This window comes from Misgurnus anguillicaudatus, chromosome 14 (assembly GCF_027580225.2).
Source record: "Misgurnus anguillicaudatus chromosome 14, ASM2758022v2, whole genome shotgun sequence".
Taxonomy (NCBI): Eukaryota; Metazoa; Chordata; class Actinopteri; order Cypriniformes; family Cobitidae; genus Misgurnus; species Misgurnus anguillicaudatus.
In genome coordinates, this window is record NC_073350.2 from 25,513,025 (window position 1) to 25,530,053 (window position 17,029).

At 38.1% G+C, this 17,029-nt stretch overlaps 1 protein-coding gene across 6 annotated transcripts in view; it reads left to right on the forward strand.

Moving 5' to 3' along the window:
* Positions 1–17,029, forward strand: part of ttbk1a (tau tubulin kinase 1a) — a 42,823-nt gene that overhangs the window by 1,902 nt on the left and 23,892 nt on the right. For 3 of the 6 annotated variants that reach the window (XM_055183536.2, XM_055183534.2, XM_055183535.2), the window contains exons 3-8: positions 569–660; positions 6,802–6,954; positions 9,752–9,899; positions 12,571–12,644; positions 13,394–13,534; positions 14,159–14,263. In XM_055183536.2, coding sequence (XP_055039511.2) covers positions 658–660; positions 6,802–6,954; positions 9,752–9,899; positions 12,571–12,644; positions 13,394–13,534; positions 14,159–14,263 — 624 coding nt within the window. In that variant the 5' untranslated portion in view covers positions 569–657. The remainder of the gene's footprint in view (positions 1–568; positions 661–6,801; positions 6,955–9,751; positions 9,900–12,570; positions 12,645–13,393; positions 13,535–14,158; positions 14,264–17,029) is intronic. The other 3 variants (XM_055183538.2, XM_055183537.2, XM_073876147.1) reach the window with 1 other exon arrangement.

Consider the following 17,029-nt stretch of genomic DNA (forward strand, 5'->3'; position numbering starts at 1 on the left):
TATATGCATTAAAAAGCATTATGTATGTTTACTGTCCTGACTGGCCCAAGTGTTGTACTGTGCTGTATTGTGTATATGTATCTGTGTCCATTTCACTGTATTGCACATCAGTGTGTTTGTGTTTTCTTCAGTTCACAGGGCTTTCGTAATCGTGATGTGTTTTAGTAATGTCAAAGTCATATATTTCCTTTTTGCGCATCAGCTTATGATTCAATAACGCATGTATCACCTTTCTCTGGGACATTGAGTGCATACTGACCTTTGTGACATTCATCCTTATGGATTGAGTTTCTGTCTGACCATGCTTTCCTTAAGATGGACGGTGAGTCTTACAATAGTCAAATAACAGGAAGTGCTTCCTTTTAAAACATTAAGATAGGGCCATTACTTTCAGCGTGCCAAATCCGGCTGCAGCACAGACCAAAAAACAAAACGACAACAGACACAGTTGTCATGCCGTAACACACGGTGTTTTAAGCATTGTGTCTGCTTAAACTGCTTGAAACCATTTGAAAACAAGAATTTGACAAGTATAACAAATCTCTCTTTTGTTTTTTCTGGCTTGTAGGCTGGCAAAGGAGGGTTTTGGCGTCGACTAAATTGGTCATTTGCAGGATATTTGTCAGAGACGTAAGGTTTTTGAAGAGATTTGTGAACATGGTGAGAGAGTTACACCGTTCCTATAGCTCCCTTCTCCCTTTCTTGGAAATGTGGCTGCACTTCACTTTCTCAGAGTTTGATCACAAAATGGCTGTTGTTGACGCTTCCCTTCCCTGGGATTCAGAGGAATTTGAATTATACTTTATTAAATGAGGTGACCTGAATGAAATCCCCTCCGCTTTTCACTCACCGTAACCTCACATCCCATGGGTCCCCTGGAACGAAACTGACTTTAGCAGATATAGCGGGAATACTGTACGAGCAGTGCGATTGAACGCTTTAGCTGTTTCGCCATCATTTCAGCCTGTGCGCGAACAACACCCTTAAGGAACTTTTCTTGCTATGTTAGTTAGTCGCTAATAAAGCTGAGGGTAGTTGCTTTTTTAGAAACTATAGAAAATCTGTAGACCTAAGGTGGATTTGATTTATTGATTGAACATTGCGATAGCATTTCCACACCTTGCAGACCTATATTTTTCTTATCTGATTACAAAGATTGTCATTTAGTGTTAAAATTGTACAAATATCCCAAATATGATTGTAATGGTAAATAAGTATTGTCTTTTACAAAATATGTTGAATTTCAGAAATGGCAACTAGAGAAAAGGGCATAAAATGGATTAAACACACATTAAACATAAATTAATATAAAAACCCATGTTTTCAACCCATGCTTAGGTAAAAAATGAAAAATTCCAGCCGTTCGGTTTAAATTGACCTCTGCTGGGTTGTTTAAACTAGAGGTCGACTGATTATCAGCCTGGTCGATTATCAACAACGATATAAAGCGTTTTAAGGATGTCGGTATCTGTCATTTTCGAAACAAAAATTATTTCGGATAAAATAATTTAATTTGAAAATGCGCTATTTGACATTGATTCACTATTCTGTGGTCTAAAGCAGGGTTTTCTCAAATGGGGTTTGCAACCCCCTGGTGGTTCGCACAGGGGTTTGTAAGTAAATCAAAATAAATCAATTACAGTCCTTCCAGAAAAGCTTTTGAATGATGTTCACGTCACATAATCACGTCACTTCATAAAGTTCCCATGGCAAACAGGGGACATGGCTGTGCAACATGCAACATTTTTCAACTTTCTGCTAAGATATATATGACTTTTTGCTACGAAAATGCTGGGATTATGAAATCATGCAAGGAAATCTGCAATTTATGCTGCGAAAGTGTAGCGTATTTGAAAAAAATGCGGCCCCTGCATAAATATGCGGACTTTGGCTGATTATGCGTTGAATCATGCGATCGCATACTCACGTTTTTCTGGAGGGACTGCAATTACAAATAAATCATAAAATGTAAATAAATAATTAATCCAATAATGAGTAATAATAATGACAACCATGTAAAATACACCTTAAAACTTAAAAAAAAAAAATAAATGTTTTTAAAGTAAACCTGCAAATATGCTATTAAATTACTGAAATATTTGCTTAAAATTTCAAAGGGTATTAATTTAGGTCAAGGGGGTTCGGCTGATAAAAAGTTTGAAAACACTGACCTGATTTGTTGGGAGTCACAAAACTTTATATGTTATTATTGTGATACTTTTTCATGTTAATATTATTATTAACAGTTCTCGGAATGAAATATATGTTTGAAATAGTGCTGGGCGAAGATTATTCTTGATTAATCGCATACAAAATATTATTTTAGAGTAGGCATTAGGCATTAAACTTGATGCTGGCTGGCAACTTTTTTTTAAACGCTGGCGGGGAAAAGGTTAAGGGCAAAGATTAATCGTGATTGATCGCGTACAAAGTAAAAGTTGCTTTTTGCATGGTATGCAAGTGTGTGCTGCGTGTAATTATTATGTATATATAGATACACATACATTAATGTATGTATTTAAGAAACATTTACATGTATGTATGTATGTATATATATTGTAGGTGTGTGATATAGCTATATGTCACACGACTCTGAGAGCGATATTGCTTTTGTACAACAGTTCGACGGCACACGTTTGAAAAACGAAAACTAGAAAACAACAACGGAGTTATTTTAAAAGCCTCTTTGTTTGAGAACTACTTAACTACTTCTTCCGCCATGGATTTGAGAGCGGCCAGAATGACAGGAAACACATTCGGCTGCTTTGATTCTCATAACAACTCAATTAACGGAAAAGCCGTTTCTTTTTATTACCGTTTCTTGGTCACAAGGTGTAGTTTTAAGAGTAGTTCAGTCGAGAATGTATATGTATTATATTTAAATCTGCAGTCGATTAGTAAAGATAGCGCCTGTTTAAACGTTTGCTTAGTGAGATTCAGTACGAATGAGAACCAAAGCATGAGCGGACGTTAGTGTTCACTCGCCCCGCTGACCACCGCCCTCTCTGGGCTAAATCTCTGACAGGGATTCCCTGGCTCTAATGTCGGCCTTGTTTGTTTTTGATCGTCAAAATGAGATCAAATCAGCAATATTTGGTGTCATGATCAAACTATTACTTGTTTTTTTTATTCATATTTAGTGTCTTTTGTGTTGTTATTGTTTTGGCGCGAGGTAAAAGTGAATAAAACTATACTTGTATAATGTTACTTTTGCGTTCCAATTTACTCTTAACGCGATACGAGCACTCGATTATTATTAAACTTCGTTCTTGTCAGTACTATATAAAACTGTTTTTTCAGAGAGATGTTTTTGCATGCTGCTTATAAATATATCAGTGGCGATATCTCATAACATGTTTTAATAGTCACGTCACGATAAAATAAATGATCAATGTCCACATTTAAAAGCTGCTGTGCTTACCTGCAGTTCCACAGTGTTTTCGCGTTCTGAAAAGAGATATAGCTCCAGAAAATGAGTGTTTACAATCCTCTTTCCAAGTGTCCACACGACGTGACAAGACATTAATCCCATTAAGTTTAACGAAACATCCAAGAGCGCTGATCTTTGACGGAATAATAACTTACGATTGGGATGCACAGACTGACTTACGAGCTAGTGAACTAATGAGACACACGGAGCGTGATTCAAAACAGCGCGTTTGTGTGTGTGTCCAGGTCTGTGTGTGTGTGCAGTTTCTCCATTCAGAGATGAGCCTGTTTAGAGGACCTCCATTCACTAGGTGGCGGAATAATACCAAAGGTGAAGCGGTTACAGTGCCGTTATCAGCACAATATCGCATAGCTCTTAGCCGATCAGATTCGAGAACCAGAAAGAACTGTTGTATAAATATATATTTATATTTATATTTATATTTATATTTGTATATATTCTGTATTATATATACATTTAAAAAAAATTATATATATAAAAAAATCTGAAATGTATGTATATATGTATGTGAGTGTGTTTAAATATACATAATAATTACACACAGCAGCACACACACATATATTACGCAAAAAGTAACTTTTATTTTCTATGAGATTAATCGTGATTAATCTTTCCCCGTAACCTTTTCCCCGCCAGCGTTTAAAAAAAGTTGCCAGCCAGCACCAAGTTTAATGCCTTATGCCTTATTTAAATATATAAACATACAATATATCAAATGAAAGAACAGACCATCTGCTTTCAAACAAACAAACTAAAACGTTTCATCCTATCTTCACTTATTCTCTTTTATCACCTCTCAAATATGGATAGGTTTTTTCAAAAATACAAAATTTTGAGCATAAATTGAGATAATTGCATTTTTGTAAAAGACTTTTGTTAGAGATCAGATTCAGAGCGATCCTCAAAACATACACAGAGTTTTGACTGTTTTTGAACTATTGGATGATTTAGTGTTTTATAAGCTGTCTAATGCTACGTACACACCAAATGCGGGGCATCGCATTACTCGCTCCAGATTACTCGCGGGATTTAACTTTGTGCATATGCGAATTTATCGCTCGAGTTGAATATTTTCAACTTGGGCGAAGACGCGTTTGAGGCGAATAGCGCGTGTTTTCGCGGTAAACGCGCCGCCCATATTGCGTCATTCGCATCGCCTCACGCGAGGACGTGTCTGATTGCGTCTTTGCATTGACTTTATATGTAATCTACTCGCGCAAATTGTTGAACTCGTGTCTGGTGAAAACCCACAGTAAGAGCGCCACTTAGTGGATAATAGCGCAAATATTGATTGCCGTTAAAACTCGTCATTGGCATGGAAGCATTTTCTCTTAATTGACGAGATAACTCGTGTTGTCAGAGCCCTTGTTATTTTTCATTTTGATATTAATTCTCATTTTTAAACCAAACATATATATCCATTCAAAAATATTGTTATTCGTCTACTTGATCTTTAATAATGGTAACCCTGCCATTGGCCCTGAAAAACACATATCGGTTTAAACACATGGTTGTGTCAAATATGGACATTTTCTAGGTTAATTTAAACCCATTTAAATGTTGGGTTTTTTCATATTTGACATCACAATGCTCTGAAGACATTGGGTATAATAGTCACTATACTGCAGCTAGTGCTCAGTTACTGCAGAGTGTGGAACTGCAGGCTTATTGAACTTCAGTTGTATCTCCGTGTTCAGAAACCAACGCATAGTGATTAAACTCTTCACTGCTCACATTCTTTTGCCAACTCATGTGAATTTGGACCACATGAGATTTTGCTTTAACAACATCACACACGTGGCGTCACTACTTGTGTTTAGTATAACCAAAACACATATCATCCTTGTCATCATTGTCGGCCACCTATTTTACTGTAGTTGTTTTTCACAAATCTCCTCATGAAGGTTACATAAGTACAGGTGTCTGTAACTTGGCACATGAGTTGGCAATATTACGCTCTCTCACTTTCTTGGCTGAACTATGTCTACCTATTGTCATAGCGCAGTTTGTTCCTAGTTTCTCCGTAGAGCACTTTTCTAGGATGCTGCATTGAAGAATACTGCAGTTCATGACGGATGCTGGGCTGGGCATGAGTTAGCTGTACTGAATCTGAGCAGAGCTGGGCCCTGCATGTTAAAACAAACCAATGGCGCTGCATGCAGAATAGCATGTTATTGGGTTCTAACCTGCATCTTTTCTTAAACAAAGTTTAATAAAAGAAACCACAGTAAATCGTGTTTTGGAATAAGATTTCTTTAAGTGTATACAGTACATGTATTACTTCACTGCAGAATGGCTGGTAAGAGGCTGATGTTTGAAATTGGTTTTGAGGTAAGAGTTTATAGGGCAGTCGTATTTAATTCAAGTCCTTGAAAGTCAACATGAAACCCTGCATTTTTTTGCCTGTAGGGTGGAAATAGATTTTGAAAAGTGGGCTTTGTAGGAGGGTGGTTGAAAATAAAATAAAGAGGTTTTTGTGACATCATTCGAATAGGAATGTTGTTATTAGAGGTAGAGTGATATACAAAATAAATTAATTCACCAATTTTGCAAGGTTTAAAATGGAGTTTAAAAATGCCAATTTTGATTTCATGTTGACTTTACAAGTTCATTGACAATTGCAGTAACTATTCAAGAATGAAACTGCACTCCAGAGTTGAGAAACATTATTTTTAGACTTAGCAAATTGGTTATAGGACAGTACTTAAATACTGCTGCAAAATGTAAGCAATTTTTCAGTAAATCCTGAAATTGTTAATAAATATTTTAGGTGCTTTTATTATGACTTTTTATCAGTGATTAAGTTTTACAGTTTTGCAAAGGAACATATTGTCCCATGTTTAGGCTACCTTTATATATGTAAATAGCATGTGCTTAAGAAATATTTTCACTTTTTTTGAGGGCTTGTATGTTGACTTTCCATCCACATGTTTCCTAGACTTGTCCTACCATATTTTTGTGTCTTTATGCAGGTATTTGGGTAAAAAAAATATGTGGGTCAGCTTAGCAGACCTTTACTGTCTAAAATAACATGCTATATCTCATATAACGCCATGAAAATTACAATCAGAATAAGAATAATGTCAGCCTTTTGCCTTTATGATTATAAAAGTATTCATAGGAATAAATTGTCTTTTTGTAATAAAAGATATTTTACTTCTTAACATCCTCGAATGTTTAATGAATAGAAGGGCATTCCAAAGCTAACTGCTTTTTTGGAATGTCGCTGTTTGTTGGCCATTGCATGCAGAAGCCAGCTCGACTGACCAATAGCACGTCAACAAGATGCCAATAGTGGCGCCTCGGTGTCAAATGGGTAATTTAACAATACTCCTGGTCGTTTTCCACAGCTAAATGGCTCATTTAAGCTGGGGGTTGCCAGAGTGGTCTCAGGGTTGCAGTGCCTAGCACCAGCTCTGCAGGATAACGGCAACATGAACGGCAATACAGAGCAGCAGGACATTCTGCCCCCTAACTGCATGGTCAAAGAGCGATGGAAAGTGGTACGTATACCAAAATATGTACACATGGAGACACACGAGTATAATGCATGCACATTCTGCACAATGGAAATTACTCAAATATTTTGATTGTCATAAAGCCAGGCAAGTTTCTAGGGTTTCTTTTTCTAGTGTACGTTTACATTCATGCATATGGCATACACTTTTATCCAAAGCGACTTACAGTGCATTCAAACTGTACATTTCTTTTGTGTCTTCCCTGGGATCATAAAAGATAAACGCATAAAGGGACACTATTTTGAAAATAGGCTCATTTTCCAGCTCCCCTAGAGTTAAAAGATCTAGATAATTTACTCACAACCATGTCATCCAAAATCTTGATGTCTTTCTTTGTTCAGAAGAAATTATGTTTTTTGAGGAAAACATTCCAGGATTTTCCCCATTTTAATGGGCTTTAATGGACACCAACACTTAACACTTAACTCTTTTTTACAACGGAGTTGGACTCTAAACGATCCCAAACAAGGCATAGGGGTCTTTTCTAGCAAAACGATTGTCATTTTTGACAAGAAAATAATAAGCACTTTTAAGCTACAACTTCTCGTCTATCTCCGGACCTGTGATGCACCAGCGCGACCTCACGTAATACGTCATCACGTCAAGAGGTCACGGATGATGTATGGGAAACTACGCCCCAGTGTTTACAAGTGTGGAGAAAGAGGACCGTTCCGACGTTGTTGTATGTGGAATGATACTAGTTAATGTCTTTGTGTCAGTTTAAAATGGTCCGCAAATGTGCGTTTCATATATGTAACACGTGACCTTTCTACGTCACTATGCAATTACGTGAGGTCGCGCTGGCACATCATAGGACCGGAGATAGACGAGAACTTGTGGTTTAAAAGGGCATTTTTTATTTTTCTTGTCAAAAATGACGATTGTTTCGCTAGATAAGACCCATATGCCTCATTTGGGATTGTTTTGAGTCCTTTGAAACTCCGTTGATAAAAGTTAAGTGTTAAGTGTTAAGTGTTGGTGTCCATTAAAGTCCATTAAAATGAGAAAAATCCTAGAAAGTTTTCCTCAAAAAACATAGTTTCTTCTTGACTGGACTATTAAATTATCCGGATTTTGTTTGTAAGAACATTGGCTAATCCTTTAAACATTTGATTTTTACCATTTTTACCAGGTGTGAGAATTCATTCAGCTGATCTCCGGGTCTGGCGCTACCACTTTTAGCATAGCTTAGCACAGTCCATTGAATCTGATTAGACCATTGGCATCGTGCTGAAAAATGACCAAAGAGTTCCAATATTTTTCTTATTTTTAACCTATTGAAAGTTACCAAGGGGACTCTTTTCGGGTGCTGCGTAATATCATTGCGCCTGCTGCAGCCATGATACGGCAGCAAAATCCTTGATTATTATGCCGGAATGAGAGTATAGTTCCTAGCCATATCGGCCTAAGAAATCTTGGTACACGATGTAACTACAGAAGAGTCAAGTTTTAAATAGGAAAAAAATCCAAACTTTGAGTACGATGCTAATGGTCTAATCAGATTCAATGGATTGTGCTAAGCTATGCTAAAAGTGGTACCGCCAGACCTGGAGATCAGCTGAATGGATTCCAAAACTGTAAAAATAAAATGTTTAACTCTAGGGGAGCTGAAAATGAGCCTATTTTCAAAAAAAAGGAGTGTCCCTTTAATCTACAGTGCCAAATATCAAGCCTTCCCAGACCAAAGCCTTAGACATTTCTTCTGTTGAGTTCTTCTGTTATTTTGACCTCATTTTAATCTACTTTTCCAAACATGGCCAATTGGGGTACCTTGACAAGTGAAAGGTCACTAGTTGTGAATCGGCACATCACTACAGGCGTTTTACTTTACCAACACCAATACTGGCTTGTAATGGCACTGTCCTTAACCATGCACAAGCAAAATTTCACAAAGCATTCTAGCATGCACAAAACTGATGGTGGAGAAGCAGCTAAATGCCATGTTATGTAATAATTATGTAAATGCACGAAAGCTTGAGGCTAATGATGTAGGCATTTACAGATAAACTGTATGTGTGTGTGTATAGATTAAAATAGTGTAGAGTGAGCTGTTAAGATTATGCAATTGCTCTTTTCAATAACTGGGACTGTCTTGTCAAATGACATCACAAAGAAATAAAATTCCACTATTCCCAGTACTTGAGAGATTATATATTCTCACATGACTGCCCAATTCCAGTGTGAAAAAATGGGTTTGTTTTCAGGGCTGAGAGCAACATGACAGTCAGACAGAATGATTTTTGACAAGCTATCTTTTATTTAGCTATTCAAGGTCAGGACAACAAAATGGTTTTCTCTGTTGTCTTAAAATGTTTAGCCATTGTATGGATTTGTCATTGTGACTAAATTAAAATGAGTAATGTTAGCTGACTAATGTTTGTTCTGCAGTTGGACAAAGCAGTCTGATCTATATTTTTGTCTCGATTTGTAATCTATAATCACAGATTATTCACATTTCCAGTATAAGGCGGATACAAACAAGTTTTTTTTTTACAATATTATTTATTGATGAGTTTCCCAGATCATGGTTTTAATAAATGTATTGAAAGGTCTCAAGTAAAGTGCACATCTTACAATTATTTAGTTTAAAATTACCGTACAGATTAATTTTTATAGCATATATTCAATTTCAGGGATGATAAGAAACATTCATTCTTTTTGAGTTTGTACATATTGAGGTTCTTAATAATATGACATTTTTGACAAGAGTTTCTCTTTAAATCAATACCAAATGACATTTTAAAAGCCCTGCAACATCCTGTTATGTTCCTCTGATGTCCAGTTGAAGAAGATTGGAGGAGGGGGCTTTGGGGAAATCTATGAGGCGTTGGATCTGCTGACGCGGGAAAATGTGGCTTTAAAAGTGGAGTCAGCTCAGCAGCCCAAACAAGTCTTGAAGATGGAGGTTGCAGTACTAAAGAAACTGCAGGGTAAGAAATGCTCATCTGTTTGGTTTGAACATCACACTGACACTGACAGAACTTAACTTAGTTTGTTCAATAAAATAAGGATATGTCCTTAGAAATATATAAGTGGCCATTTGCTAATGTGCAGAACATTAAATCTAGAACGTTAAAAAGAAACGAAATGCTTATTTGTATATATTGTAAATATGTGATTATTTTTAATTACTAATATTTCATCCAGTTTAATATATACATTATATAGATACATACATATACATATACATATATATATAAATATATAGATAGATAGATAGATATAGATATATATATAGATATAGATATATATATATATATATAGATATATATATATATATATAGATATAGATATAGATATACTCTCTAAAAAAACAAACGGTGCTATATAGCACCAAAACTGTTGCTTTGGATCGTAATCATAGAAGAACCACTCTAAAAACAAACGGTGCTATATAGCATCAAAAGTGGTTCTTTACTCGTAATCATAGAAGAACCATTTTTAGTGCCTTATAGCACCAGTGAAGCACCTGTGTAGAACCATATAGTGCTTTGTAGAACCATATGTGGTGCTATATGGCCCCTATATGGTTCTACACAGGTGCTACACAGGTGCTTCACCGGTGCTATATGGCATACAACCCCAAAACAGAAAAAGTTGGGACACTGTAGAAATTGTGAGTAAAAAAGGAATGGAATAATTTACAAATCTCATAAACTTATATTTTATTAACAGTAGAATATAGATAACATATCAAATGTTGAAAGCAAGATACCCCGAAATGTCATGCCAAACATTGGCCCACCCCGGACCCCATGAGAGCCACACATTCCAAAAAAAGCCGGGACAGGTAGCAACAAGAGGCCAGAAAATGTAAATGTACATACAAGGAACAGCTGAAAGACCAATTTGCAACTTATTAGGTCAATTGGCAACATGATTGAGTATAAAAAGAGCCTTTCAGAGTGGCAGTGTCTCTCAGAGGTCAAGATGGGCAGAGAATCACCAATTCCCCCAATGCTGCAGCGAAAAATTGTTTTCTGAATTTCTCAGAGAAAAATTGCAAAGAGATTGAAGTGATCATCATCTACAGTGCATAATACCATTCAAAGTTTCAGAGAATCTGGAACAATCTCTGTGCATAAGGGTCAAGACCTGAAAACTATACCGGATGCCGGTGATCTTCGGGCCCTAAGACAGTGCTGCATCACATACAGGAATGCTACTGTAATGGAAATCATAACATGGGCTCTGGAATACTTTCAGAAAACATTGTCGGTGAACACAATCCACCGTGCCATTCACCGTTGCCAACTAAAACTCTATAGGTAAAAAAAGAAGCCATATCTAAACATGATCCAGAAGCACAGGCGTTTTCCCTGGGCAACGCTCATTTAAAATGGACTTTGGCAAAGTGGAAAACTGTTCTGTGGTCCAACGAATCAAATTTTGAAGTTCTTTTTGAAAAACTGGGATGCCATTTCATCCGGACTAAAGAGGACAATGACAACCCAAGTTGTTATTAGAACTCAGTTCAGAAACCTGCATCTCTGATGGTTTGGGGTTGCATGAGTACGTGTGGCATGGGCAGCTTACACATCTGGAAAGGCACCATCAATGCCGAAAGGTTTATCCAAGTTCTAGATACATATGATCCCATTCAGACGTCGTCTCTTTCAGGGAAGACCTTGCATTTTCCAACATGACAATGCCAGACCACATACTGCATCAATGACAACATCAAGACTGCGTAAAAGAAGGATCTGAGTACTGAAATGGGCAGCCTGCAGTCCAGATCTTTCACCCATAGAAAACATTTGGTGCATCATAAAAAGAAAGATGCGACAAAGAAGACCTAAGACAGTTGAGCAACTAGAAGTCTGTATTAGACAAGAATAGGACAACATTCCTATTCCTAAACATTGGTCCTCCTCCAGCTGTTTCTTATATGTACATTTAAATTTTCTGGCCTCTTATTGCTACCTGTCCCAACTTTTTTTGGAATGTGTAGCTCTCATGAAATCCAAAATGAGCCAATATTTGGCATGACATTTCAAAATGTATAACTTTCAACATTTAATTTGTTATCTATATTGTACTGTGAATAAAATATAAGTTTATGAGATTTGTAAATTATTCCATTCCTTTTTTACTCACAATTTCTACTGTGTCCCAACTTTTTCTGTTTTGGGGTTGTAGATATAGATATATACATACATACATAGATACATATAAATGTACTACCCTGGATGTACCCTATGTTAAATGATGTAATTTGTATGCTGTATTTTTCATGCATTTAGTTAAAATTTATGATAACATGAAGACTGAGCCTTGTTTTAAAATCATTATGACAGCATCAGAACAAAGCATATGCAAGAACAGATGCACGTCACACTACACTAGCATTGTGAACAAAGTGGAAGTAACATGAACTACGTGACCAAGAACAAGTGACGTGCTGTAGGACAAAAAGCTACACACACATGACTCAGTTTAGCCATTAGTCATCATCAGAAAGAAGGTCATTGTTCATAAATATAAGTTACATAATATTCGTGTATCAGTTTTCGTGTATGTTGTGAACATATATGTGTGTGTTAAATATGTAACTTTTGTAGAAATCACCTGTCCCTGATAATATACTGCTCTGTTTTTCAGGTAAAAACCATGTGTGTAAATTCATTGGTTGTGGTCGAAATGATAAATTCAACTACGTTGTCATGCAGCTGCAGGTAAATGGTTGCCATTGCATTTGGTCAAACATTATACTGTAGTTCCTGCTCAACATAACAGCTCATAATCCAAATGCATTTTAAAAATCAATGGACAGTAGAGATTATATGATATGCAGTATGTATACTTATTTAAAGGGTACATTTCACAAGACCATATTGAGATGTCAAATAAATCTTTGGTGTACCCAGAGTAGATATGTGAAGTTCTAGCTCAACATATTGGATCATTTATTATAACATGCTAAAATTGCCACTTTTTAGGTATGAGCAAAAATGTGCTGTTTTGGGTGTGTCCTTTAAAATGCAAATGAGCTGATATCTGCAATAAATGGCAGTGTCGTGGTTGGATAGTGCAGATTAAGGGGCGGTATTATCCCTTTCTGACATCACAAGGGGAGCCAAATTTCAATTACCTATTTTTTCCACATGCTTGCAGAGAATGGTTTACCAAAACTAAGTTACTGGGTTGCTCTTTATCACATTTTCTAGGTTGATAGAAGCACTGGGGACCCAATTATAGCACTTAAACATGAAAAAAGTCTGATGATAAGTCCCCTTTAAATTATATCACTACAGAATGTATTGTAATGCGGTGTATGTTTGGATATCCTATACTTATCATGTAATAAATTGCAAGTCATACTGGTTTCTCTCTTATGCTACCCAAAAACCCAATTTTGAGACATCATGACTGCTTATGTAATTGTGATGTGAAAGGTTTTCCACTCTTTCGTTGTGGCTCTTAGGGCAGAAACCTGGCAGATCTCAGACGAAGTCAGCCGCGTGGCACCTTTACCATGAGCACAACCCTTCGCCTGGGAAAACAGATTCTGGAGTCCATAGAAGCTATTCACTCTGTTGGGTTTCTGCACAGGGACATCAAACCGGTAACCGCATAGTAGTTGTGTATAGTATATTAAAGAGCACCTATTGTCCGATTCACGTTTTTAAATTTCCTTTGGTGTGTAAGTGCGTATTAGTACATATTAACGATATGCAAAAGGTACATACCCCAAAGTAAACAACGACGCAAGTTATCGTCTCCAACGTAAATCTCTTTTCTTGGACTACAACAAACACACGGATTGTAGGCAACAGTTTACTTCCTGGGATTGGTGATGTAGACAAGACCAACATTATTATAATTCCTCCCGCTTCGGACTCACAGCCTGTAAGTTAACTCCTGTTAGCATTGCATTGTGAGCGAATCGGAAATGTATTTAGGCCAATCACAACGTACAGATTAGCTGGCCAATCAAGGACACAGAGCTTTTCAAATCTGTGCGTTTCAGGAAGAAAGTCATATCTGGAGCTACAAAAATGTACGGTATGTGGAAAATAATGTGTTTTTAACCATAAACCACACAAACAGATTGTATTATAGCAAATACACAAAATAACGTTTTTTAGCAATGGAATAGGTGCTCTTTAATAAATAACCCAACACTATGTTTAATTCTTTGTAAATGATAATATTTAGTTTATTAAGGATGTTTGTGTTTTCTTCGCAGTCAAATTTCGCCATGGGAAGACTGCCTTCAACATACAGGAAATGTTATATGCTAGATTTCGGACTCGCGCGACAGTATACCAACACCAATGGAGAAGTCCGACCAGTATGTTATAAATTCATTCTATTCCCGTTTCATTTGTTGTAAATTAATTGAGTTAATGGTGCTCATTTGTTGTTTGGCAACCAGGAAGCTGTGTAAAATTAAATGTTGCAATGAAGTTTCTGGCAATGAATATGAAGAATTCTGACATTCTATATTATTGATTACTGTGGCACTATGAAACAGAAAGGTCTGGTTTTATTATGAAGTGGATGAGATTTATATGAGCAGTAAAGCTTTTTATTCAGTGTAAGCGTGCTGGCTGAATGATACTGTAGCTGAAGCCCAGGAGAGGTTTACAGAGCTCCCTGAATCTGGCAGCCTGTTTCCTGTTATAGATCTTCACGAGGAGCTCTTCATTTCGCACATGTTCCACTCTCTATTTCTCTCTACGTGCAGGTTTTAGTGCAGTGATATGAATATTTAATAAGACTGTATGCATCAGTGAACAATGCCCCTAGGCTTGGCCTGAGATGGTGTAATATTTTCAGCCCATCTCTCTCTCTCTTACTCTCACTATCACTCACTTTTTTTTTTACCACATTCTCTCTTGCCTTTCCTTTCTGTACAGCTGAGTCAGCTGCACTTATTGATTCAAGCAGGAAGCTGTCTCACTTTCTGTCTTTCTACCTCAGGCTCTGTCTGTCTGTCTGTCTTTCTCTCTTTCTGTCTGTTTCACTTTTTGTCTATATGTTTCAATCTCTGTCTGTCTTTCTGTATGTCTGTTTCGCTTTCTGTCTATCTTCCTCAGTCTCTATCTGTCTGTCTGGCTGTCTGCCTCAGTCCATGTCTGTCTGTTTCTATCTTTTTGTTTCACTCTCTGTATGTCTGTTTCACTCGTTGCCTAACTCTCTGTCGGTCTGTTTCACTATCTGTCTCACTCTCATTCTATCTGTCTGTCTGCCTCACTATGCCTGTCTGCCTGACTGTGCGTTCAGACCGCCACCGGCGAGAGTGTCAAAGTGGCTGGAAGTCATTCATTTTCAATGAGTGCCGGCGGCGAGCAGCGGCGCGTCGCGTCATGTACAGCGTGAGCGTCGAGGAGAGTTGAAATCAGCTCAACTTTATAGTAATGAGATATGACGCGGTTCGGCGGCAACCAATCGGAAGGCGGAAATGTTCGGCGAGAACCAATCGGAAGGCGGAAACCTCCGCCTGAGAGGAGTTCAGAGATTGCATTCGAGCGTCAGATCGTCCACTACACCTTTTCTTTAGCGCCGTTGGCAGGGCAGTCACGGCGCATTCACACGGGCCGTAAGCGTTAACGCTAAACGGAAGGCTTGTCTGAAGCGTGGCCAACAGCCTATCACAGTGGCCGCTACACATACTCCGTTCTTCCATAAACGTAATTGGCTGGCTCTACCTAGGTATTTGCATAAGGCAATCTGATTGGCTGAAGCACGCGTTGCCGCTTGAAAAGTTGAGAAATGTTCAACTTCTGCCGCGAGCAACGGCATTTACGCAGCGCCGACGGATCCACAATTCAGTTCGGCAACGCATGACGTCACCCATTAAAAGTGAATGGGAAGCGTTAACGCTGACGCCCCGTGTGAATGCGCCGTCAGAGCTTTTATTGACGCTCTCGCCGGTGGCGGTCTGAATGCACAGTTACTATGTCTATGTCTGTCTGCCTCACTCTCTGTCTGTCTGTCTGTCTGTCTCACTCACTCTCTATCTGTCTCACCCTCTATCTATCTGTCTGTCTGTCTCACTGTGTCTGTCTCCCTCACTATGTCTGTCTGTTTCACTCTTTGTCTGTCTGCCTCATTATGTTTATCTGCCTAACTTTCTGTTTCACTCTCTGTCTGTCTGTCTGTCTGCCTCACTCACTCTCTGTCTGTCTGCCTGCCTAACTCTCTGACTGTCTGTTTCACTATCTGTCTCACTCTCAGTCTCAAGGGTATAGCACAACGGCCACGCAGCTCAACGCTGTGCAGCACCGCGCCGTTCTAAAAAAAATCTAACACATTGTTTTCTATGAGTATACGCACACCGGCGCCGCCAGGTGGCGCCTGTCTGCGCCACCCAGCTGTGACTCACAAATTTTAACATTAAATAACATCATATTTGTCCCAAATCATTAAGGATTAACATTGGCTGGTAATGTATATTTTGCATTTTGAAGTAGACGCTATCTGACGAAGCTCGTGCTATTTAATGTGCACTTCCGGTTTACAATACCGCCGAGTTGTCCTAGACGGCGCTGAGCTGCGCGGCCGGTGTGCTATCCCCTTCAGTCTCATCCTATCTGTCTGTCTGCCTCACTATGTCTATCTGCCTAACCCTCTGTCTGTCTTTTCACCCTCTGTCTCACTCTCTGTATGTATGTATGTCTGTCTGCTTCACTCTCTGTCTGTCTGTCTGTCTCACTCTCTATCTGTCTCACCCTCTTTCTATCTTTCTGTCTCAATATGTATGTCTGCCTAACTCTCTGTCTGTCTGTTTCACTCTTTGTCTCACTATCTATCTATCTATCTATCTATCTATCTATCTATCTATCTATCTATCTATCTATCTATCTATCTATCTATCTATCTATCTATCTATCTATCTATCTATCTATCTATCTATCTATCTATCTATCTATCTCACTGTGTCTGTCTGCCTCACTATGTCTGTCTGTTTCACTCTTTGTCTGTCTGCCTTATGTTTATCTGCCTAACTCCCTGTCTCACTCTCTGTCTGTCTGTCTGTCTGCCTGCCTCACTCACTTACTCACTCTCTGTCTGTCTCTCTGTCTGCCGAATTCTCTGTCTGTCTGTTTCACCC